The sequence below is a fragment of the Eulemur rufifrons genome, chromosome 4 (genome assembly GCF_041146395.1).
Source record: "Eulemur rufifrons isolate Redbay chromosome 4, OSU_ERuf_1, whole genome shotgun sequence".
Taxonomy (NCBI): Eukaryota; Metazoa; Chordata; class Mammalia; order Primates; family Lemuridae; genus Eulemur; species Eulemur rufifrons.
The window spans coordinates 76,930,788-76,954,761 of NC_090986.1; the positions used below are offsets into that span (position 1 = coordinate 76,930,788).

Sequence of the window (23,974 nt, forward strand, 5' to 3'; positions counted from 1 at the left end):
AATAGTGAAAATATCAGTAACATAAAAGCATAAGAATATGAAACTGGTTATACATAGGTATTAGAACAGCCATTCATTGGAATATTATTTTAATCTCTAGCAAAACATTAAAAAAAAAAGCAACTTCCATGCTCCACATAGAAAGAAAAATTGTGTTTAAGAATATATAATGGGGCGAGTCGGCGGCGGTGGCTGTGGTGAGGGTGGCGGCCTGCTAGGCAATGTTCTAATCATGTCGGATAAAGATGATTCTGAGACTCCGGTGCTAACTGAAGCAGTCCCCATCCTTGAAGATGGAAACTGTGAGCCAGCCAAGAATTCTGAGTCTGTTGACCAAAATGCCAAGCCAGAGAGTAAATCAGAACCTGTAGCTTCCACTCGGAAAAGACAAGAGGCCAAACCTTCCAGTGATCTGGAGCCTTCAGAAGTTCCCCCTGTTCAGGAGACTATTTCCAAAGATGTACCCCAGACCGGATGGGGCTATTGGGGCAGTTGGGGCAAGTCCTTACTGTCCTCAGCCTCAGCTACAGTAGCCACAGTAGGGCAAGGTATTTCAACTGTCATCGAGAAGGCAGAGACTTCCCTTGGAATCCCTAGTCCCAGTGAAATTTCTACTGAAAAGTATGCAGCAGATGAGATAAATGCCAAAGAGAATGAAAACTCCTCCCCCGTGGCTGGGCCATTTGGTGTATTCTCGACCATCTCTACTGCAGTTCAGAGTACAGGAAAAAGTGTTATCAGTGGGGGTTTGGATGCCCTAGAGTTCATTGGGAAAAAGACAATGGATGTAATAGCAGAAGGGGATCCTGGATTTAAAAGAACAAAGGGTCTGATGAACCGGAATTCTACACTGTCTCAGGTTTTACGAGAGGCGAAGGAGAAAGAAGAGTTACGGACCTCCAATGAGGTTACCATGGAAACAGAAAAGAAAACTCATTATGGACTACTCTTTGATGAATTTCAAGGCCTTTCACATCTAGAAGGTCTGGAGATGCTTTCCCGAGAAAGTGAAATAAAGGTGAAATCTATCCTTAATTCTCTGAGTGGAGAAGAATTAGAGACTCTAAAACTTGAATTACAGCAACTAAAAGAAGCATTTTCCCTAGCAGAGTTTTGTGAAGAAGAGGAAGAAGAGAAAAAAGGGGATGAAGATTTTACCAAAGAGGTAACAGAGCTGTTTTCCCAGCTGCACGTCTCCTCCAAACCAGAGAAACTTGCCAAGGCAAGAAATACTGCCCACGAATGGATTAGGACATCTCTGACCAAGCCATTGGCAGAGAAAGAAGAAGAAGAAAAACAGTTGGAAGCAGAAAATAATGAGCAAGTCAATAAAAATTCAATAGAGGATATCCATGCATTTGCAATCCGGAGCCTAGCAGAACTGACTGCCTGCTCAATTGAATTGTTCCACAAAACAGCGGCATTGGTTCTACATGGCAGGAAGCAGGAAGTGACAGCCATAGAAAGGAGCCGAACTCTTTCCCAGATGACAGTTGTGTTGTGTAAAGAGTTGTCCTCTCTGTCTAAAGAGTTCACCACCTGCCTAATAACTGCTGGGGTCAAAGAAAAGGCAGATGTCCTTAACCCATTAATCACTGCAGTATTTCTAGAGGCATCAAACAGTGCCTCCTACATCCAGGATGCCTTTCAGCTACTCTTACCTGTGCTAGAAATCTCTCTCATTGAGAACAAGACTGAATCACTCAGACATGAGCTGTAGAGCCAGAAGCCTTTGTGAGAACAATGAAGAACAGAGAAAATTCCACTTGGGACTTGTGATAGCCAAGAAATACTACTTTTTTCTGAGTACTCCTACAGAAATAAAGGAGTAGAGTTATTTCAGTATATAAATTTCAGACAGGAGAGCAGGATTAAAGAGGCGGTTTGTTGCCTTCACTGCTTGGTTGTAGTATTCAGGTCCTCACACTATTCTTCCCAGTTGTTATAATTAATAAATTATTGGAAAAGAAACTTTTATAGAAAGTCCAAGAATAATAGTTCTAGATAAAGATTAGTGGGACACTCAGGCAAAAATGTTGGTCTTTCCTTGAAATGTTGCAAAACACTAACAGTTTTGTCATGCATATAATTCATAGCCCGTGGATATAACTGGATGTTAAACAAGAGAAGCAACTTTATTATTCTAGAATTCATGACATGCTCATGCTTGGTCTATTAATGCCATGTGCTTTCTTCTTTCTAGAATAAAATTTATGGCTTTAATAAAACTGAAAAAAAAAAAAAAGAATATATAATGCATAGAGATTTGCTCATGATACACTGTTAGGCTCCAAAAGCTATATATCTTGAATCCAAATTTGCTATTTCATATAAAACAAGAAAGTTACACACTAAAATGTATTCAGTGGTTGGTTTCTCTACAGAGTATGAGCAATTTATTTTCCATTCTTTACTGCTCCCTATTTTTAGAGCAAACGTGTTACCAATTTTATAATCCAAAAAGACAAGTTGTTTTTCAATACTTCAAATAAGATTAATTATGTTTTCCAACATAATATGAATCTATCTTGCCACTCTGTTAAATGTCTTGAATAACTTAGGAATGTTCATGATATTTTAAGTGAACAGAAGATAACTGAACATGTAGGATAATATATGCATAGAAAACCAACGAGCAAGGAATATAGCCAACTTTAACAATGCGAACTTTTCAGTAGAGGATTTTTATTCTTTTCTTTACACTACTCTGTATTTGCCAAACATTTTATAATAAACATGTTTAGCACTATTTTTAAAATATAGCATTAAATCTTTTTTAAAAACCTACAAAAAAAAAAAAAAAAAAACCCAAAAACCCCACAGGTGATAATTTTTGACCTTTGGTGAGAAGTACAGGTGAAATCCTATTAAGAAAACTCTCATTAATGCCAGAAGACAGGTTCAAAATGATCCCTCCTTTGTCAAATACTTTATACTCATTATCTCTCAGCAATCCTATATGGTAGGATTCCCTAATTTCATAAAAGGAAAATAAGGATTACATGGCGTAGAGAGTGAGCTGGAACACAAACCCAGGGTTCTTTGACCCTATAGTCTTATGCTTTTACTCCCTAGATGACATTTTGGCCATAGTGCAAAATAAACATGGATTGATTCAATGTCACTTTCACTATCAAATCCAGGTCAAGTGGCAAGTTCCATTGAAATAAAGGTAGCAGAGAGCCGGGTGCACTGGTTCCAGCTAGTCAAAAGGCTGAGGCAGGAGGATCACTTGAGCTCAGGAGTTCAAATCCAGCCTGGGCAACATAAAGAGAACCCGCCTCTTACAAAATATAATAAAGTAATAAAATAAAGGCAATATAAGGGAGTACACATACAAATGAATATAGCTGTAACTGTCACTTTTGCCCATTTACTACTTTTATTTGAATAATCAGTATAATTTCCACAAAGAAACCAGATGATAAATTTTGTTTCCTAGCTATTTCATTAAGGAGTACTTAATACAGGAAGTAATTAATTTCAAATTAGTAAAAACGTACTGAGCACCTACTATGCACTAGTGAACACATTAATCAAACATGAGCTCTTTTAGAGAAAAATAAAGAACATAGATTTATACAAATCATAATACAATAAGGCAAAACAGCTATTAAAAAAGTACAAGTAGTCTAAGGCCGCGCCGCCCTGAAGGCTCCTGATCACGTCTAAAAAAGTACAAGTCACCATGGCACTGGTTCATAAACTTTCACACCCATCAGAAACACCTAGAGGCTTGTTAAAGCAGGTTTTTGCACCCCATCCCCAGAGTTTTTGAAACAGTAGGTCTGAAGTGGGGTCCAAGAATTTACAATTCTAAGTTGATAAACGATAATGAAAATGAGGCCACTGGTCAAGAGACCACACTTTGAGAACCACTACGCTATGGAAATACATAGACTGGAGCGATTCCCAAGGGTATTAGGAAAGATCTCATAAAAGAATTGACATTTTTTACTAGAAAATGAAGAATAAGACTGCTCTCAATGGGCTAAAACAAATGAAAAGGGTACTTTGTGTTAAGGGAGTAAACAGAACAATAACTACAACCAAGGCCTGCATGTGTACAATGCATTCAAGAATGGCCAGAAATCATGTGGTAAGAGCATAGGGTATACCACATAGGAGGCCCATAGCAGAGATAAAGCTAAAAGAGGTACACTGGGATTAGATCACAGGGAAATGTAAATGCCATGCTAAGGACTTGAAATTTAGTATGCCAAACAGTGGTATTCAAATCACCAGTGTGACAAAGAAACTGAGTAAGGGACATAATCAACTAAAAATCCTATGCTTTTAACTCCTTTATCCTGTGACCACTTTCAAGCAAGTCATGATGAATTTTACAGTTTGTAGGAAAAAATTTGTGCTTCAGTAGCACAAATTATCCATTACCTAAATACCCTCAGGTGTTGGATTCTGACTATATGGAAGATATTTTACAACCACAGGTAACTGATAATACTACAAAATAATCCTTCTCTAGACATGAATATTCTGTCCTGTCCAGTAGAGGTTTAATCAACTTCCTTCCTTCCCTGTGGAAACACTAGTTTGCACATTTATTTCAATACTTCTGATCTATAACATGTCTATAATATGTTACTGGCTCCCCTCATGAGTTAAATAAAATTTGGCACAAACTCATTTTTATATCTATATGTCATGATTTTATCTTTTTCTAAAAAATCATCTTTTAACAACTACATTTCTCAGTCTACCCTGAAGTAATCATATATGGCTTAATATTAACCTTAAAAACCTAATGTTTCCACTATTAGACAAGAATATTCATTGTTGTTCTGTTGTTTTCTGTTCAATTTAATAAATGCACATAATTAAGCATGAATAAAGGGCATGGGGTGTCCCCATCACTGTTAGCTACTGAAAGGATTACTATAATGGTACCCTAGAGGTAAAAGCCAAGAAGAAAATCAACTTGGAAGATTACATCTCACAGAGGTGCATTCAATTTTTAGTCTGGGGCCAGGTTCCACCAGACAGTATTAAAAACAATGATAAAAGGAAATTTTAGTTTCTTTCCCCTATTTATTTCCCCTTAAAGAACATCACAACGATAGGCTGGATAATAAACACTGATATCTACGATTCACTGTAGTAAATCTGCAGCAGAGTTTCTCAACCTCAACACTACTGATATCTTAGACTGGATAATTCTTTGCTGTCAATGACTGTAGTACTGTACATTGTAGGATGTTTGGAAGCAGCCGTGGCCTCTATCCACTAGATGCCAGTAGCATCCTGCTTCTAGTGATGACAACCAATAATGTTTCAGACATTGGCAAAGCCCCCTGAAGTGCGTAAAATCATTCCTGGTTGAGCCCCACTGATCTATGGGAAACAGATTATGACTTCAGAGTTGAGAAGTACTAATTTGATGAAAGTATAAAGTATGAAATATAAAATGAAAAGAATGAAGATAACAAGATCAAAGATTAATAAGAGTCAATATGAGACTTGAAAGTTAATAAAACAGTCAACATGAGAAATTAAAAAGATCAGAGTTAGAGAAATGACAAAAAGAACCATTTAATTAAACCATGTTTGAATCCCAGTGCACAGGATTAGATTAATCATAACCTTTAGGTTGTGACACTCAAATCAATTAGTCCATGTCTATGCATGACCTGCTTTTATTTAATTATTCTTAATAATGTAATAAGTACCTGCAAACTCAGCACCTAAAACAAAAAGCTCAGACCTTTACCATAACCTACATCTAACCATATGGTCCTCTCTACAAAACTCTGCCTGCCTTCTTGCTCCCTTCCATTCCTTTTTATATAGTTTTATTACGTCTACATGTATTCCTCAAAAGTGTATTATGTATGTAGGTATATGTATGAGTATATGCATATATACATACATAAATAATACATATAATTTTTAGTTTATAAAAAGGTATTGTATGTAGTCTCTTGTAACTCACTTTTTTACTTATTATATTACTAAGATTTTTCTGCATTGTTGTATGGCAGTATACTTTCTTCATTTAAACTGCTGTAACATTCCCCTGTCTGACAATATCACAATTCATGCACTATCCTTCAAATGGGCATTTGGATTGCTTAAGGTTCCTGCTGCTCTGAACACTGTTTTAGGAATATCTTGTATGTTTTCCAATTGATAATATACAAGAGTTGCCTCTATCTAGGAGCAGAACTGCTAGATAAGACGGTATACAGACATTCAACTTAAGGAGTTTTCCAAAGTGGTTACAGGTTCACCAATTTATACTATCCCCACCAATATACACAAGACCTGTGGATCTAGATACTAACATTTAAAAAAAAATTTTTTTTCAAATTATTATGGGTACATAATAGTTGCATATATTTGTAATTTCTGAGATGGGGTCTCATTCTGTCATTCAGGTTCAAGTGCAATGGTGTGATCATAGCTCACTGCAGCTTCAAACTCCTCCTGCCCCAGCCTCATGAATGGCTGGGACTACAGGTGAGCACACACGGCTAATTTTCTCTTATTTTTTTAGAGTTGAGTTCTACACTATGTTGCCCAGGCTGGTCTCAAATTCCTGGCCTCAGATGATCATCCCGCATTGATGGGATTACAGGCGTGAGCCACGGTGCACAGCCCCTAACACTTTTTTAATTTTTACACGGTCAGACTTCAAAATAATCTTACTTGTATTTCCCTAATCAGTGATGTTCAACATCTCTTCATGTATTTATTCAACAAATGAGTTTCTTCTTCCATAAAATGCTTATTCCGATCTTTTGGTCTGTTTTCTATTGAGTTGTTTGTGCTCTTACTGATATGTAAGAGTTTTTTATACTCAGTTGTGTACACTGCAAATATATCCTTCCAAGTTTTTTGTTTTGTTTTTTTTTAAACTGTAGGTATCTTTAGATAGTTTTAAATTTTAATTTTGTAAAATTTAAAACTATTTTAAATTTTCTTTTAGAGTATTTTCTTTTAGAGACAACAAGCTTTATGTCCTGTATAGGAAATCTTTCCTTACTAAAAATGTTAAACCCATTCATTTATATCGTATAGTAAGAGTTTTAAAGTTTTGTCTCAGACATGTAACTTCTTAATCTATTTGGAGTTGATTTTTTAATGTGGCTTGAGATAATGATCCAATTTTATCTTCTCCATATAGAAAACCATTTTTCTAATGTCTTTCTTTCCCCACCGCCTTGCCGCCTTTATCACAGAATGGGTCTGGGCTCTCTTTAGCCTGTTTCATTAGTTTGTCTAACCCTGTGCCATTACCACATTGTTTAGTTACTACACACTCAAACCAAGCCTCTCCTTCCCCAATAAACATACAGATTCTTCATAAAAACATGAACTCTAATCATATCCTTCAAAGTGCCTTGGATAGTCTTGGCCCTTTAGTCTTTGGTAAATTTTATCATATTCTATGACAAATGCTTTTATGAAAATTCTAATATGATTAGACTGGAATTATAATAAATCCATAGGGCAATTTAAAAAAACTGTCACCTTACTCATTGTATCTTCCATTATATCATGACTATAGTATTTCACTCTATTTATTTATCTTATTTAATACCACTTAATAAATCTTCCCTGTTGAGATCTTACACATCATTTGTTGTATGTATTCCTAGGTACTGACATTGCAAAACCATTTTCAAAAGCATTTTCTTTAACTTATATTTTGAAGTTAACTGGGTACTGGTCTATAGAAATGCAACTGATGTATTAATTTTATATCCAGCTATTTTCGAAACTCTTATTTCAAATAATGCCTAACCTACAGTCATATGATTTATAGATGACAGGTTTATTTTCTCCTTTCCAATCTTTATGCCTCCAATCTTTTAAAATTTTTGCCCTCGCTTAGGCCTCAACTACAAAGTTAAATAATTAAGAAAAATTCCAACCTGAATATTTCAAAGGTTATGATAGGTAAGTCCCCAGCCCATCTAAACCGTAAAGATCAATCTGAAGATAAAACAGCCAGACATATTCTTTTTACTTCTTTGGCAATCACGATAACACATACTGGACTACTAGGCTGAACCCTGGATTACAACCAAGTGTTTTAATATTATCTCTATGGCAAACGCATTCCTACTGTATTATTTATAATGTTTTACTAAATTATATTATATTTAATTTACACAGAGTAAGCTAGGGAAAGAGATTTTAATAGTCTGAGAAATATTGTGGTACAGTGAGAAAACCCTGGTTTAAATCCTGACCCAGCCAGCTATTTGCTAGCCACTGTTCCTAAAGGCAAGTGACTTAGCCTGTCAACTTCAGTTTTCCTCATATGTAAAATGGAGATGACACTATGTCACAGGATGTTTGTGAGGGATAAATTAAGAATTATAATAGACTGTAAAAGGAAAGATGAATCGACTTGTATTTTACCTGGCATATCTGCTTGATCAATTTGAGCCATTGTTATTAAATGTCTGTTGATCAGCTCCTAAGAAAAGGAAATAAGTATTTTATATCTAAACACAGATTCTGAAATCCATATTTCCTATTATAACTAAATAAGTATTAATATTCCTGGCATATGTGCTTTTTAATATTGATATTATGAAATAACACTTCTAAAGAAGGTAAAATGTCTAAATCCCAGTCCTAGATAGACCTGCCTATATGTAAGGTTGGGTTTAAGTAGCTGTGCTATAACCCAAAGCATATGACTATGTGGCTGAAAATTTAAGGTTTACTTGTAAGCTGGTCAAAATTAATTCTATAAACATTATACTGGTAGAATTACTTCTGTGAAAGAAAACTATTTCCCATATTCTGAGTATAAAATGAAATCCTACATATCAACACCTAGCCATTTACCAAAAAATAAGACAAACAAAAAACTAATTTTTATAAAACTTACATTTTAAAAACATTGAGCTCTCTTAAAATGAAATTCATTTCTGAGCCAAATTACCTATTCCCAACCTATGTCTATCACCAAAAAGTTGTTTGAAGGATAGAAATCATTTAAATTATTTATATACTTCAAAGAGCCCTTTCAATACAAAGAATATGAACTATAAAAATGTGGCCCATTTAAGTGGCTATTTTATGTTTTATATCCTAACACATAATTACTTGAAATTTTCTTTAAAAATAGACTTCCTTAAATATACCAATTAAAACTTACACATTCTAAATTCTGCCTGCTTTAGTACAGCATATTTGATTAAATAATATGATCTGAATAGAGCTCTCTTCTTTCCCCGGCTCTCTGATAAAGCACAGTAGAAATTAAGTATTTCCACTATGAATTCTGAAAGCATACCTGTCGGAGCTCATCAGCCATGAAGAAGGAAGGTGCATTTGCTTTTGGTTGCATGTAAGCAACATGAGGTGCAGTTGGAGGATAAATATGATAGTTTGGAAATACCTGAAAAGGTAGGAAGGGGAAAATGTAATTGCTAATTTTTCTCAATTAATAAGCTTTATCACCGTTTAGATAACATTTTAACCTATACATGATAATGATAAATTTTAAAACATTTTTCATCTTTAAACAATAGCTTCATTAGAATTAACCTCAGAGAAAAGCTGTTACCAGAATATTTTCTGAATTCATTTTTTAAAAAATCTTATATTTCAATAATCAATTTTTCAAAATTAATGAGAAAGGAAACATTTCTTCAAATATAGTAAAATTTAAGCTCCAATGAGAAGGCAAACGTAGCTCGTTGGAAGAAATGTTACACAGTCAGCCCTCCGTATCTCTGCAAATACTATGCCATTTTATATCAGGGACTTGAGCATCTGTGGATTTTTGTATCTGAGGGGGGTCCTGGAACCAATCCCCCTGAGTGATGACTGTACAAACAGTTTATAGGTATTTTTTGAAAGCAACTGAAAGAAAAAAGAAAGAAAGAAAGAAACGAATGAAAGAAAGAAATTAAAGGTGTTTGGGTACAGTAAGATAATAAAGTTAACAAACTAACACTGCCCTTGTCACCCCCAAAATTGCCCCCTTTCTAGGCTTTTTGTAGTCAACCTAAACAAAGTGCTAACACACCTGTAAACACTTCAAACTGCCACAGTGAGGAGGACCAACTTATTCTAGGTCAGCAGTTTACTGAATAGAAGGATGTAACAATACATGTACCTTCCAATACAAAATCAAAGCATGTTTTAAAATATCTTTTGTTTTTTTTATTGTTTCATTTTAAAAATAAACTTTTTTTTTCTATTTTTAAGAATGAATTCAGCTAACTGCTGTTGCCCACAGATTATTCTGCTCTGGATCTCAACTAGGAGGTAGTTTTGAAATACTTTAAGGTTTCTTTTAACCTGTATCTACAGGGAGAATAATAACCTTCTTTGTCTTGCTTTACTTTTCCCTACATCACACAGCATAAACTGGCTTAACTACCTCAGGTTTGCCATGAGCATATTTTTAAAGAATGGTTTGAGGGGTAAAAACATCATAAAAATGTGCCATATTAATCTCTATAAAAATAGCTGGGATAGTTTTTTGACAAAAGAACTTCTATAGTCACTAAACTAAATTTCTTCTTTCTAAAAACGTGATAAAATACAATAAAATGTAAATGAACATAAAATATAATAAACCAAAAGGTGGAGGGGTGGAAAATACTGAGGGATCCTTACTTGAAAGAACCAAGGGAAATCTCTGCTCTACCTACCTCCCTCAATTACTTGACCTGTTTGAAAAGCTGTTCTGTCAACTTTTGAAAGATCTCTGATTTAAAAAAAAAACAAAACCACAAAACTATTAGCTCTTTTATTATTTTTTTAAGTAGTTTACATGATTTACAAGTACTCCTATAAATGTTTTCACATTTACTTCTCATAGGGTTATCAGGTATTACTGTCTTCACTTTACAATTGGATAAACAGTCTCATAAGTACCAACATGCAGGAGTCCCAAAACAATGATAGAACCAGGTCTGTAAATATTTCAAAAGAAAGGAAAGAAAGAAATCTGTTCTCTTTTCACTCAAATCACCTTTTACTAAAATATTAAATTTAATCAAAATAAGCTGTTAACCAAACTTGGGGGATCAAAATCTGCCTGCTGAAATTCAAATAACTTTCCATGTAAGCCTACTGTCTATGATAGTCGAATGTCTACAGTTTAGATCAGCTTCCATATTTTAATGAAATCTGGATTTCTCACTCACGAGCTCTTCATCTACTACTCATTTTCCTAGAGTAAATAAAATGATTTTTTAATATGGACAAAATAATGAAGCTAAAAAGGTATAATTTATGTAACATGACAATACTTCCCTGTCCTTCCACCCCTTCCAGCCCCCAACACCCTGCCCTTTCCCTCTTCCTGGCTCCTGTCCCTTCTCTCTCTCAGGACATCACTAATTCATTCTGAGAAGAGATCTTTCCTCCTGGGCATGTTCCTCCTCTCTTGGTCTTTGTATTTCTGTTTTGTCTGGGTCTACGCCTTCCCATTTGTTTCACAATTCTTCTTTCTCTTCTTCACTAGTCCTTTGGTAGCTGACTCCTCATCCCCAGTCATGGCTCCCTTTGGTCTCAATCTTCTCCCTCCTTAGCAAGACCCATATCACAGGCCCCTTATCACTATGTGTCACTCTACCACCCAGAGATCTAGCTGTTAAATCATCGCTGTATCTGAGGCATGAGTTTATCATCAGTCTGCTTTCAATAACTACTGATATGATACCATCTACTTTCTCTAATTTCTTACTAGAGGTAAAACTACCTGTATCTATAAACAAATATCAGTGAATATCAACTGTAGCTGGCACAAGTACTAGGTAACTCCATCGGAAAATATGCCATAAAGTACTAATATAGAGCCTAGATATAAATTATAATAATTTCTGATTAAAACCAGATTTGTCCAAAACTAGAGTTATTTGTATGGCAGAACTAGATTTATTTGAAGAGATATGAAGAGGAGACTAGAATTCTTATCTAACTTAGAAAATCAGATACTTTTTCACATCACAATAAAAAGATGCAAAAGGGGAAAAACCTCCTCTTTAATAAGAAGGACTCATTATAAGACTATAATTTCCTCTTTAATGTAGACATACCATCCCAGTCAAGGGTGCTGGAGTTGTGTCTGTATAGAAGTAAGTCGTCCCACCGACAGTTTCCTTTTGGATCACCTGACCAGAAGATGGAGTCTGAGAAACAGGATTATTAACAGATGTAGAGGCACTAGAAGGCACCATGTAACTTGCTGGATTTGGAGTGTGACTTCTTCTTCTGGGAGCAGGAGAAGTATGCGGCGTAATCTTGGGGGAATGAAGAGGGGAAGATCCAGCAGACAATGACATTCCTGAAGAAGATGTAAAAAAGTTTCTTAATAGAGCACTAATTGGTTTTACAGAAAAAAATATGGAAAATTAAAATGCAAACATTCATTTGGAAGAAACGTCATCTTTAACAAATTTTAAGAGCAAAGATAAATGACATAATTTTGTCTTGTTTTACAAAAGGCTCTGATTAAAGCAAACGTAAAGAAGTTTCTTTTTTCAAATATAGTCAATTTCCAAATAAATTAGCAAATTTATTGCAAGAATAGTCTCCTCCATACCAAGGTTTACGTCAGAAACTTCAACGGTAAGTCACCAAAAATTTAATAAATTAATTTAATGGAAGTGTGGGAAATAACAGAACGAATTGGGACTCTTCATAAAATTGTGCCTTTTATAAAAGTCTTTAAAAAAAGACTTATAAAGACATATAAAAAAGACTTTTATAAAAGGCATAATTCCTTTTTTTTGCTAAGAATCACTTCAAACTGTGACTAATAACAATACAAATACCACATTCCCCCCAAATATTATAGTATTAAAAATTCAAATTAATAAATATCTACTAGATTTCTTTCAGCCAAATACAATTAACAAAATTGTTTGAAAAAAAACAAAAAAAAAAATTAAGTCTAAGTTGAAATTTAAATGTTGTACTTTTTTTTTAATCAAGCAGTATACGGTTTTGATGTCTTTTTGTCTTTAAATAGGCATAAACTGAAATTTCCTCAGATGCGTACTTTTTAAAAGTAAGCCAAATGATACCATAATGTTCTACTGGACGTTTTACTCAACCACAACCGATAGGAAACCATGACATGCAGAGCACCCTCTGTTATGAATCTATGTGGATAAAGGGAAAGACCAATTGTCTTTTTACCCTTCAAGGAGATTCCAAGCTAACTGAGAAAACAAGATCAGTCTCATGTAAAAGACATAAGATGACTTAAATAAACACTCAAATATAAACCAATGTACTGCAACCTACATGCATAAATGTAGACGAAATGCAAATTAATTAAACCAGGTAGAGTTAATCAGAGACCTAATGGAGGTGATCAGTTCTGAACAGACTGAAAAGGGTATCTAGCGCTACAGTTACACTTCCTGAAAAAACAGGCTTATTCAGGAACTGTTCCCTGGCTATTTTGGTGAATTCTTAAAAACCTTCACTATTGAAGTAAGACACTACCTTACAAGCCAAGAAAAAAGTTACCAAAATGCCTCTGGTCACAGAATTTTGATCAACAGGGATATATGTTGCAATTTCTAATAATTCATTAGACACCAATATTATGTTCTGAAAAACATGTAGGTGAACAAAAATATGCAGAGAACTTAAGTTACACTCATCTTTTCTCTGGACAGAACTTTGTACTTTCTAAAGAGCCTGGATATAATTATTTCATCTGATTTTCTGAGCAATTAAGTAGGTAGGTAGGTCAGATTACGAACATCACAGTAAACATCAGAACTTAGATAAAGGCAGCTATGTTATTTAACAAAGAACATATATGCAAGTCAACAGCAAAGCTGGACTCAAACCCAAGTCTCTAAATCCCCACTCTAGTACTCCTACCGCTATAACACAATGTCGGCCGGGCGCGGTGGCTCACGCCTGTAATCCTAGCACTCTGGGAGGCCGAGGCGGGTGGATTGCTCAAGGTCAGGAGTTCGAGACCAGCCTGAGCGAGACCCCGTCTCTACTAAAAATAGAAAGACATTATATGGACACCTAAAAAAATCTATATAGAAAAAATTAGCCAGGCATAGTGGCGCATGCCTGTAGTCCCAGCTACTCGGGAGGCTGAGGCAGTAGGATCGCTTAAGCCCAGGAGTTTGAGGTTGCTGTGAGCTAAGCTGACGCCACGGCACTCACTCTAGCCTGGGCAACAAAGTGAGACTCTGTCTCAACAAAAAAAAAAAAAAAAACCCACAATGTCTACTGCATTAAAATTAAAATAGGCCAGAAATTCTCAAGTATGTCTTTTTTTTTTTGGGGGGGGGGGCGCGGGTGAGACAGGGTCTCACTCTATTGCCCAGGCTGGAGTGCAGTGGTGCTAAGGTAGCTCACTATAACCTCAACCTCCAGGGGTCAAGTGATTCTCCCATCTCAGTCTCCCAAGTAGCTGGTAGTACAGATATGAGACACCACACTTGGCTAATTTTTTAAATTATTATTATTTTTTAATACAGATAGGGTCTTGCTATGTTGCCCAGACTGGTCTCAAACTTCTGGACTCAAGGGATCCTCCTGCCTCTGCCTCCACTTCCCAAAGTGCTGGGTTTATAGGCATGAGTCACCATACCTGGCCTCAAGTATGTCTTAAATATATCTAAAAGAAATGTTAAAAACAAAAAACTCCCTTTTTTGAAAAAACAATGTTTATGAAAAAGCCAAGTTACTATATTAAAATAAGCCTAATTTTTATTTTTATTTTTTTTAACTATACCAGAGCTCCATTTTTATCTAACTCTATATATTACACATTTAATGGCAGGTTAATCCATACAGCGAATATTCTACTAGACTATTTTCAAAGGATAACTACTTCCCATTTATCTAAAATGAAATGTAATTAGACAGTTTTTCTTAAAGCAAGTCTCTAAGCCTTTCCAAGGTAAAACTGGCCAAGTCATCAAACAATAGTACATTTGTTTACTATCTTTACATTAAGCAACACAATAAATATAGCTACATTCTTGAGTACTTTTCATGTGTCCGGCACTAATCTAAGGGCTCCACATGCATCAGTATACTTAATCCTCACAACCATTCTGTGAGGTAGGTATAGTGTGTTCATTTCACAGGAGGAGAAAACTAAATTAAAGATCAAAAGAATTACTATAAAGACAAATTAATTAAACAACAGAATCAAGATTCAAACCCAGGTCTATTTGATTCCAAATGCTATGCTCTCAGCCAATATACTATATAGTTGCCCAATTCTTCAGTCTTATAGGAAATAATAGAAAGGGGATCTATTATACTTTATAGTAGTTCTTAGCTCTAGTATACTTAAGCTATGTGGGGAGGGGGAGGTGTGCATGGGCTGAAGGGAAGGATTCTCATACCAAAGTAGGAATATAAGTGAGACAAAAATTAGAATCTCTCCTTATGGCTGAATACATGAAAAGAGATTACCAAAAACAATCTAAGGTCAGTTAAGAAGGAAATTTGTGGATAGCAGAATTTATACTATAGAACATCAAGATTTCTCTTAAGAATTTTTAATTTTGTGAAGTTATTTCAATCTAAAGTAGAAGAACTGAAATTTGAGTTCCTATATCTGAGCTAAGGTTGACTGGAGTTACTTAAATACATTCAAAATATAAGCTGGCTGTGGTGGCGTGCGCCTGTAGTTGGGAGGATCACTGGAGGCCAGGAGTTCAAGGCTGGAGTGCGTTAGGATCACACCTGTGAATGGCCACTGCACTCCAGCCTGGATAACATAGTGAGACCCCATCTCTTAAAAAAAAGAAAACAAAAAGAAACAGAAAGAAGAAAAGAAACAAGAAGAGAGAAATACAAAATAAAACATGTACAACAGTAAGCATCACCACCCATAAAAACAACAGGATATTTAAATAGTATAGGGAGCTAGAAATGAAATTAACCACTATATTTCTGAGAAATCAAATCTAATCACAAAAGGCACACCATTGTGCCAGCTACCCACTGAGTAAAACACCCACATATCTGCTTGGAGAGAGGTATTCTGTACTTAGAATAATGAAGACAATAAGCACAACATACCCATTCTTAAGGCCTACATACAAAACCAAGTTATAAACAACAGGAAAGAGTAGAACCGCACTATACAGAAACATGGAGTTAAAAATAAGGAACTAGAATTAAACAGATTCTGCTTAAATCAAAGAAAATTGATTCAAAGTTCAGAATTCTTAGTTAAAAATGACATCTCCCACTGTACATTATTTAATGTTTAACCAGAGGAATCTTCTGCTATAAGGGTTTCAGGAATCCACTTAATATAATAAAATTGACAGTTTTCTATTAATAATGATGCACATCAGATACATTATAATAGAAGTCTGTTTTCCTTCATTAGAAATCTCATATCTCTCACACATAAATATTCTTTTATAATTTCTTTCTCTATATGGGAGGGAAAAAGCTACCAGTAGTTATTATAACACTCTGATATTAACTGGCACTCAATCAACAAAACACTAAAGCAAATACAGTATCACACAGAAAATCAGCATAACAGAAAATCTAGAAGAATAAAAAAAATTGTATTTAAAAAATTCTAAATTAGAAATATTTCACTTTTGTATTTCTTTTTTTATATCTTTATTGTCATTTACTGTTCGAATGCTATTCTGGTGACATCATATATAATAATTTCACTATAACTTTTTAAGTGAATAGGCAAACTGACACATTTAAGTCATAAATGATAAATTAACTGCCTTAGGACATTTGCAAAATGCTTCTTAAAGGTATCCAATTCAAATAAAAGTAAAGAAAAACACAAGAATGCCCAGTGGAAAACTAACCAGAACAATTAACAAAATAAAGAAATAAGATATTTTAAAGACTCTATTTACAAATTACAGAATTCATTAGTTAGGGCAATACTATTTCTAGAAAATGAGAGACTGCAACTAACATGGACACCCTTCCCCCTCCTTAACCCCCACCAATGACATGAACACACAGAAATATGACACTCAAAATTTAAAAATATAGGTGAGGTAAAAAAAGAACAACAACAAAAATGCCAAGAGCAAGAAACTAAGGCAGAATTTAAAGCTAAGAGATTATGTTGCTGAAGTTTGGGGAATCACAACCTAAGTCAGATACAGTCTCTATAAGGTGAAGTCTCTAATGCCCACAAAGGCATATGTAATATGGCCTTGAGCCAATAAAATGTGGTAAATGAACTAAAACCTCTGTGTAAAGCCAGAACTCTAACCCCATGCCTGTCCCACGCATAGGTATAGGAAAGAAAATCCCCATGAGAGGCTTCATGTTATAGGAATCCCAATGAGAAATTAACATAAAATGTGATTTGCTCAAGCAAAACGCTTCAGACACCTGGCTGAAGCAAACACCGAACTACTTTGATGAACACTTCCACAAATCGAAAGCATATAGGAACCCACCCCAGAAAATAACCCCATTTAAAAGAACTCAAAAATAAGAATCGACATGCATAATATACTTGAGAATTACCATCCTAAAAACAAAGAAGACACTTGTTCTTTAAAAGGAAAAAACCTTTAAGAGTTGAGTTAAATAGCAAAGTAGACAAAATCAAAGGGAGAAACAGCAAATTAGGATCTGAGAAAGGTAACTAGAACTTGGAAAATAGGAAAAGAGTGGTTAAGAGACACAAACCAGGCTGGGCACAGTGGCTGGCATCTATAATGCTGGCACTTTGGGAGGCCAAGGTGGGAGGACTGCTTGAGCCCAGGGATTTAAGACCAGCCTGGGCAACACAGCAAGACCCCCATCTCTACAAAAAATGAAAAAAAAAAAATTAGTTGGGTGTGGTGGCATGCACCTGTAGTCCCAGCTACTTGGGAGACTGAGACAGGAGGATTAAGCCCAGGAGTTTGAGGTTGCAGTGGGCTACGATGATGCCACTGAACTCCAGCCCAGGCCACAGAGCAAGACCTTGTTTCAAAATAAATAAACAAACAAACACACACAAAACATAGAATGGTTTTGTAAATATCAAGGAGAAAACAAAATGTATTAGAGAAGCAGTATTCGAAGAGAAAAGATGTGTGACTTTCAAGAACTAATTCACCATATAAATCCCCATTCAAGAAGTCCTGACCAAGAGTTCTGAGCGGAATAAATAAAATCAAATCCCTTTGACCAATTGTGTGAAATTGTAGCATGCCAAAGGCAAAGAGAAAAATCTTAAAAGCTATCAGAAAAGAGACAAATCAACAAAAGAAAATAATTACATTAACAGGAGACTGCATCAGCAACACCAGATGATGGAATATTCAAAGTAAGGAGAAAAGATAACTGTCATCTTTAAATATATAAACAATCTATAAATGAGGAAAAAAATAAAGATGTTTTTGCATTTGTCACTCATGTTTCCCTGGCAAAAGTACTATTAAACAGTCAACTACAGTTAAGAAGGAAATTCCCTCCCCAAAAGACATGAAATTTAAGAATGTATGAGTAAATCTGAATAACCACTAACAGTAAAAGAACAATTAGACTGAGACAGGTTAAAGTCAAAGTGTAACTAAAATTCTAGCCAACATAACACTGAAAAGGGGCAGAAAGGCTCAGTCATTACAAATACTTGTATTAATGTTGTTACTGCCCATCTGTTCAATCATTTCATACTTATTAAAGCATGCATGGTAAAAACCTAGGGGTGACCACCACATAAAATAGAAACATAATATGTAACATTCAATACCCACTTCACACCTCTGAACAAATGTTAACCTGAAAGAGCCAATCCTTCAAGATGGACCCCAAGTGCGTAACTGGGCCTAAATTTAAAATAGAATCAAGTGTTCCTTACTAGGGGTCACATACATACTCCGAGTTCCCGGAAAACCCGCACCTTTTATCTTTAGAACTTTCAGGGTTCACCTGAGCCAACCAATCAGAGCTCATCTGCCTCAGCCAACCAGTGGCTCAGGTGTATTGACCAACCAGAACTAAACAGGTCTCAATCCTTCATTAGCATAAACAAACCTGACTGGGAATGTGGGAGGGAACTTTTGCTAAAAAATTTCCCTTTTTTCTCTGGATTGCTCCTTCCTTTTACACCAGAAACTGCACCTCCCCAGTGTGCATACTATTCAGTGGAATAAAGTCTCTTTACTTCAAATTCCATTTCAAGGAACTTTTGTTGACATACCACATACAAAAACTACATCAAAATGGACCAAAAACCTAAATGTAAAAAATAAAACCATAACTCTAAGAAGAAAACATAGGTATAAACTTTCCTGACCTTCAGTTAAGCAATGGTTTTCTAAGATATGATGTCTAAAGGACAAGTAACCAAAGAAAAAATATTTAAATTGGGCCTCATCAAAATTTAAAACTTGATGTATTTCCCTGGGAACTATTAAGGAAGTGAAAAGGCAACCCACAGGATGGGAGAAAATATTTGCACGTTATATATTTAAAAAAGTTCTAGTATGCATGAACATTTCGATAGATGCTCAAAAAGCATTAAACAAAAGTCAACATCTCTTTATGATAAAACTCTCAACAAACTGGGCATAGAAGAAACATATTTGAAAACAATAAAGGCCATATATGACAAATCCACAGCTAACAAACTACCGAATAGGGAAAAACTCAGAGCCTTTCCTCTAAGATCTAGAACAAAGAGAAAAGGATGCCCACTTTCACCATTTTTATTCAACATAATACTGGAAGTCCTAGTCAGAGCAATTAGGCAAGAGTAATAAATAAAGCACATCATAACTGGAAAGGATGAAGTCAAATTGTCCTTGTTTTCAGATGACGTATTACATTTACAAACACATAAAGACTCTACCAAAAAACTGTTAAAACTGATAAATGAATTTATGTAAAAATCAGTAGCATTTATATATGCCAACAGCAAATAACAAAGAAATCAAGAAAGCGATCCCATTAATAATAGTCACAAAAAATATAAAATACCTGGGAATAAATTTATCCAAACAAGTGAAAGATCTCTACAAGAACTATAAAACACCTATGAAGGAAACTGAAGAGGTACAAAAAAATGGAAAGATAGCCCATGCTCATGAATTGGAATAATTAATATTGTTAAAATGTTAATACTCTCCAAAGTGATCTACAGATTCAATACAATTTCTTTTTTTTTTTTCTTTTTTTTTTCTTTTTTTTTTTGAGACAGAGTCTCACTCTGTTGCCCAGGCTAGAGTGAGTGCCGTGGCGTCAGCCTAGCTCACAGCAACCTCAAACTCCTGAGCTCAAGCGATCCTCCTGTCTCAGCCTCCCGAGTAGCTGGGACTACAGGCATGCACCACCATGCCCGGCTAATTTTTTCTATATATATATTTTAGCTGTCCATATAATTTCTTTCTATTTTTAGTAGAGATGGGGTCTCGCTCTTGCTCAGGCTGGTCTCGAACTCCTGAGCTCAAACGATCCGCCCACCTCGGCCTCCCAGAGTGCTAGGATTACAGGCGTGAGCCACCGCGCCCGGCCTCAATACAATTTCTATCAAAACACAAATGACATTCTTCACAGAAACAGAAAAAACAATCCTAAAATTCGTATGAAATCACAAAAGATCTGAATAGCCAAAGCAATCCTGAGCAAAAGAACAAACCTAGAGAGACAACACACTAACTTCTAACTATACTACAAAGCCATAGTAACCAAAACAGCATGGTGCCTGGATAAAAACACACAGATCAATGGAACAGAACAGAGAACCCAGAAATAAATACACACATTTACAGCCAATTCATTTTTGACAAGGGTTGCAAGAACACACAGTGAAGAAAAGACAGTCTTCTCAATAGTGGTGCTGGGAGAACTGGATACCCATAAGCACATAAGCAGAAGAATGAAGCTAGACCTCCTTCCCTCACCATATGCAAAAATAAAATCAAAACAGGTTAAAGACTTAAATCAAAGACTTGAAACTATTAGGAAAAAAAAAAAACCACTGGGGAAACACTGGTCTGGACAAAGATTTTTTTTGGGATAAGGCCTCACAGGCAACAAAAGCAGAAGTAGACAAATGGGATTATATTCAACTAAAAAGCTTCTGCACAGCAAAGAAAGCAATTTGCAGTGAACAAAGTGATGACACAATCTACAGAACAAGAGAAAACATATGCAAACTATCCACAAAAACCAGAATTTATAAAGAACTCAACCCAACAGCAAAAAAAAACCCTAAATAATCTAATTTTTAAAATGGGCAAAAGGGCTGGGAGCGATGGCTGGCTGAGACAGGAGGATTGCCTGAGGCCAGGCATCCAAGGCTGCAGTGAGCTACAATTGCACCACCACACTCCAGGCTAGGCAACTTTAAAAAAAAAAAAGGGGGGGGGGCAAAAGATCTGAATAGGCTGGGCACTAGGGAGGATTACTTGAGGCCAGGAGTTTGAGACCAGCCTGGGCAACATAGTGAGATCCTGTTTCTACAAAAAAATAAATAAAAATTATCTGGGTGTAGTGGCATGCACCTGTAGTCCCAGCTACTCAGGAGGCTGAGGCAGGAGGATTGCTTGAGCCTAGGAGTTCAAGGCTGCAGTGATCTATGATCACACCACTGTACACCAACCTGGGTGACAGAGTGAGACCCTGTCTCTAAAAAACAAAAAAAATCTGAATAGACATTTTCTCAAAAGAAGACATACAAATGACCAACAGGAATATGAAAAAATGCTCAACATCACTAATCATGAGAGAAATGCAAATCAAAACCACAATGAGATATCTTCTTACTCCAGTTAAAATGGCTTTTATTAAAAAGAGAAAAATTGACAGATACTAGCAAGGATGCAGAGAAAGGGGAACATTCATACACTGTTGGTGGGAATGTAAATTAGTACAGCCAGTATGGAAAACAGTAAGGAGGTTCCTCAAAAAACTAAAAATAGAACTACCATATGATCCAGCAATCCCACTACTGGGTATATATCCAAAAGAACGGAAATCAGTTTATCAAAGAGATATCTAGACTCTCATGTATGTTGCAGCACTATTCACAATAGTCAATACACAGAATCAACCTAAGTATCCACCTATGATGAATGGATAAAGAAAATGTGGTGCATATACAGAATGGAACATTATCCAGCCATAAAAAAGAATGAAATCTTTTAATTTGCAGCAACATGAATGGAACTGCAGGGGGCGGGGGACATTATGTTAAGTGAAATGAGCCAGACACAGAGAGACAAATACAGCATGTTCTCACTCATATGAAAGAGGTAAAAAAGTAGATCTCATGGAGATAAGAGAGTTGACTGGTGATTATCAGAGCCTGGGTAGGGTAGGGTAGGCTAGGGGCATGGGGGCTTGAAGAGAGATTGGTCAATGGATACAAAAATACAGTTAGAAGGGAATAAGATCTAGTGTTTGACAGTACAGTATGGTGACTATAGTTAACAATTTATTGTATAATTCAGAATAGCTAGAAGAGAACTGGAATGTTCCCAACATAAAGAAAAGATAAATATTTGAGGTAATGGATATCCCAATTACCTTAATTTGATCCCTATACATTGTATGCACTTATCAAAATATCACGTGTACCCCAAAAATATGTACAACTATCATGTGTCAAATTTTTTAAAAGGTCTAGTATGCAGAATATAATGAGAACTTTTACAACTCAACAGTAGCAAAAGCCCAAATGAATTAAAACATGGGCAAAGAGCCAGCATGGTGACATGCACCTGCAGTCTCACTCAGCTACTCAGGAGGCTGAGAGAGAAGGATTGCTTGAACCCAGGAGTTTGATTCCAGCCTGGGCAATATAGCAAGGCCTCATCTCTAATAATAATAATAATTATTATTATTTTTAAAACCTGGGCAAAAAATTTGAATAGACATTTCTCCAAAGAAGACATACAAATGGCCAATAAGCATATGAAAAGAAGCTCAACATCCTTAGTCATTAGTGACGTGACAATCAAAACCACAATGATATATCATTTCATACCCATGAGGATGGCTATAATAAAAATGTGGGTAATAAAAGGTGTTAGCAAGGAAATGGAGAAAGTGGAACCCTCATACATGTCTGGCATGTAAAATGGTAGTCACTTTGGAAAACAGTTTGGCAGTTCCTTAAATTGTTAAACACAGAGTTACCATGAGACCCTGCAATTCTATTACTAGGTATATTACCCAATAGAATTGAAAACCTACATTCACACGAAAACTTGTACATCAATGTTCCCAGTAGCATTATGCACAATTGCCAAAAAGTGGAAACAACCTGATAAGTGGGTAAACAAAATGTGATATATCCATACAATGGAGTATTATTCACCCATAAAAAGAAGGAAATACTGATACATGCTTCAACATTTATGAACGTTGAAAACATTAATGAAAGAAGCCAGACACAGAAAGGCCACATATTATATGATTTTATTTATATGAAATGTCCAGAACAGGAAAAGCTGTAAAGTACGAAAAAGCAAGTCAGTGGTTTTCAGGGACTGGGGAGAGAGGAAAATGGGAAGTGACTGCTATGGGTACAAAGTTTCCTTTCGGGATGATGAAAATGCTATATAATTAGTGGTGACAGCTGGAAGATCTTGGAATATACTAAAATCTATTGAATTGTACATTTTAAAAGGATGAATTTATGGTATGTGAATTAAATCTCAATAAAAAATAATGAACATCTGTATCATTGCTTAGGGGGGAGAGAAGGATCAAGAAAATGCTATTAATCCAATGAGGGGAGGGGCAGAGGATAAAATACAATGCCAAAAAAAAAGAAAAAGCCCAAGGAACCAGGAACTTACTTACATTAACTAACAGCAATAAAAAGATAAAGTATCTAGGCACAAACTTAATCAGAAATGTGTGTGGCCTGTATGAAGAAAACATTAAAGCTCTATTGACAGAAATAAAAGGGAACATGAAAAAAGTGAAATAAACACCCATACTTGTTATAAAGATGTCAATTCTACGCTAACCTAAGACTATAATGTTAATTCAATGAAAATACCAACAGGATTTTAAAAAATTAACCAAGCTAATT

At 35.5% G+C, this 23,974-nt stretch overlaps 2 protein-coding genes across 4 annotated transcripts in view; one reads left to right on the forward strand and one right to left on the reverse strand.

Moving 5' to 3' along the window:
• Nucleotides 1-23,974, reverse strand: part of PAN3 (poly(A) specific ribonuclease subunit PAN3) — a 131,775-nt gene that overhangs the window by 23,595 nt on the left and 84,206 nt on the right. For both annotated transcript variants that reach the window (XM_069467400.1, XM_069467401.1), the window contains 3 exons: nucleotides 12,036-12,283; nucleotides 9,275-9,379; nucleotides 8,389-8,446 (listed from right to left, as the gene is read on the reverse strand). In XM_069467400.1, the coding sequence (XP_069323501.1) occupies nucleotides 8,389-8,446; nucleotides 9,275-9,379; nucleotides 12,036-12,283 (411 nt within the window). The remainder of the gene's footprint in view (nucleotides 1-8,388; nucleotides 8,447-9,274; nucleotides 9,380-12,035; nucleotides 12,284-23,974) is intronic.
• LOC138382781 (protein FAM114A2-like) lies at nucleotides 198-2,077 on the forward strand. Of its 2 annotated transcripts, XM_069467399.1 has the most exons (2): nucleotides 198-353; nucleotides 543-2,077. In XM_069467399.1, the coding sequence occupies exons 1-2, from the start codon at nucleotides 233-235 to the stop codon at nucleotides 1,718-1,720; spliced, it is 1,299 nt and encodes a 432-aa protein (XP_069323500.1). In that variant the 5' UTR covers nucleotides 198-232; the 3' UTR covers nucleotides 1,721-2,077. The 2 variants fall into 2 exon arrangements, with proteins under 2 accessions (XP_069323500.1, XP_069323499.1); XM_069467398.1 differs by having other exon boundaries at nucleotides 198-2,077.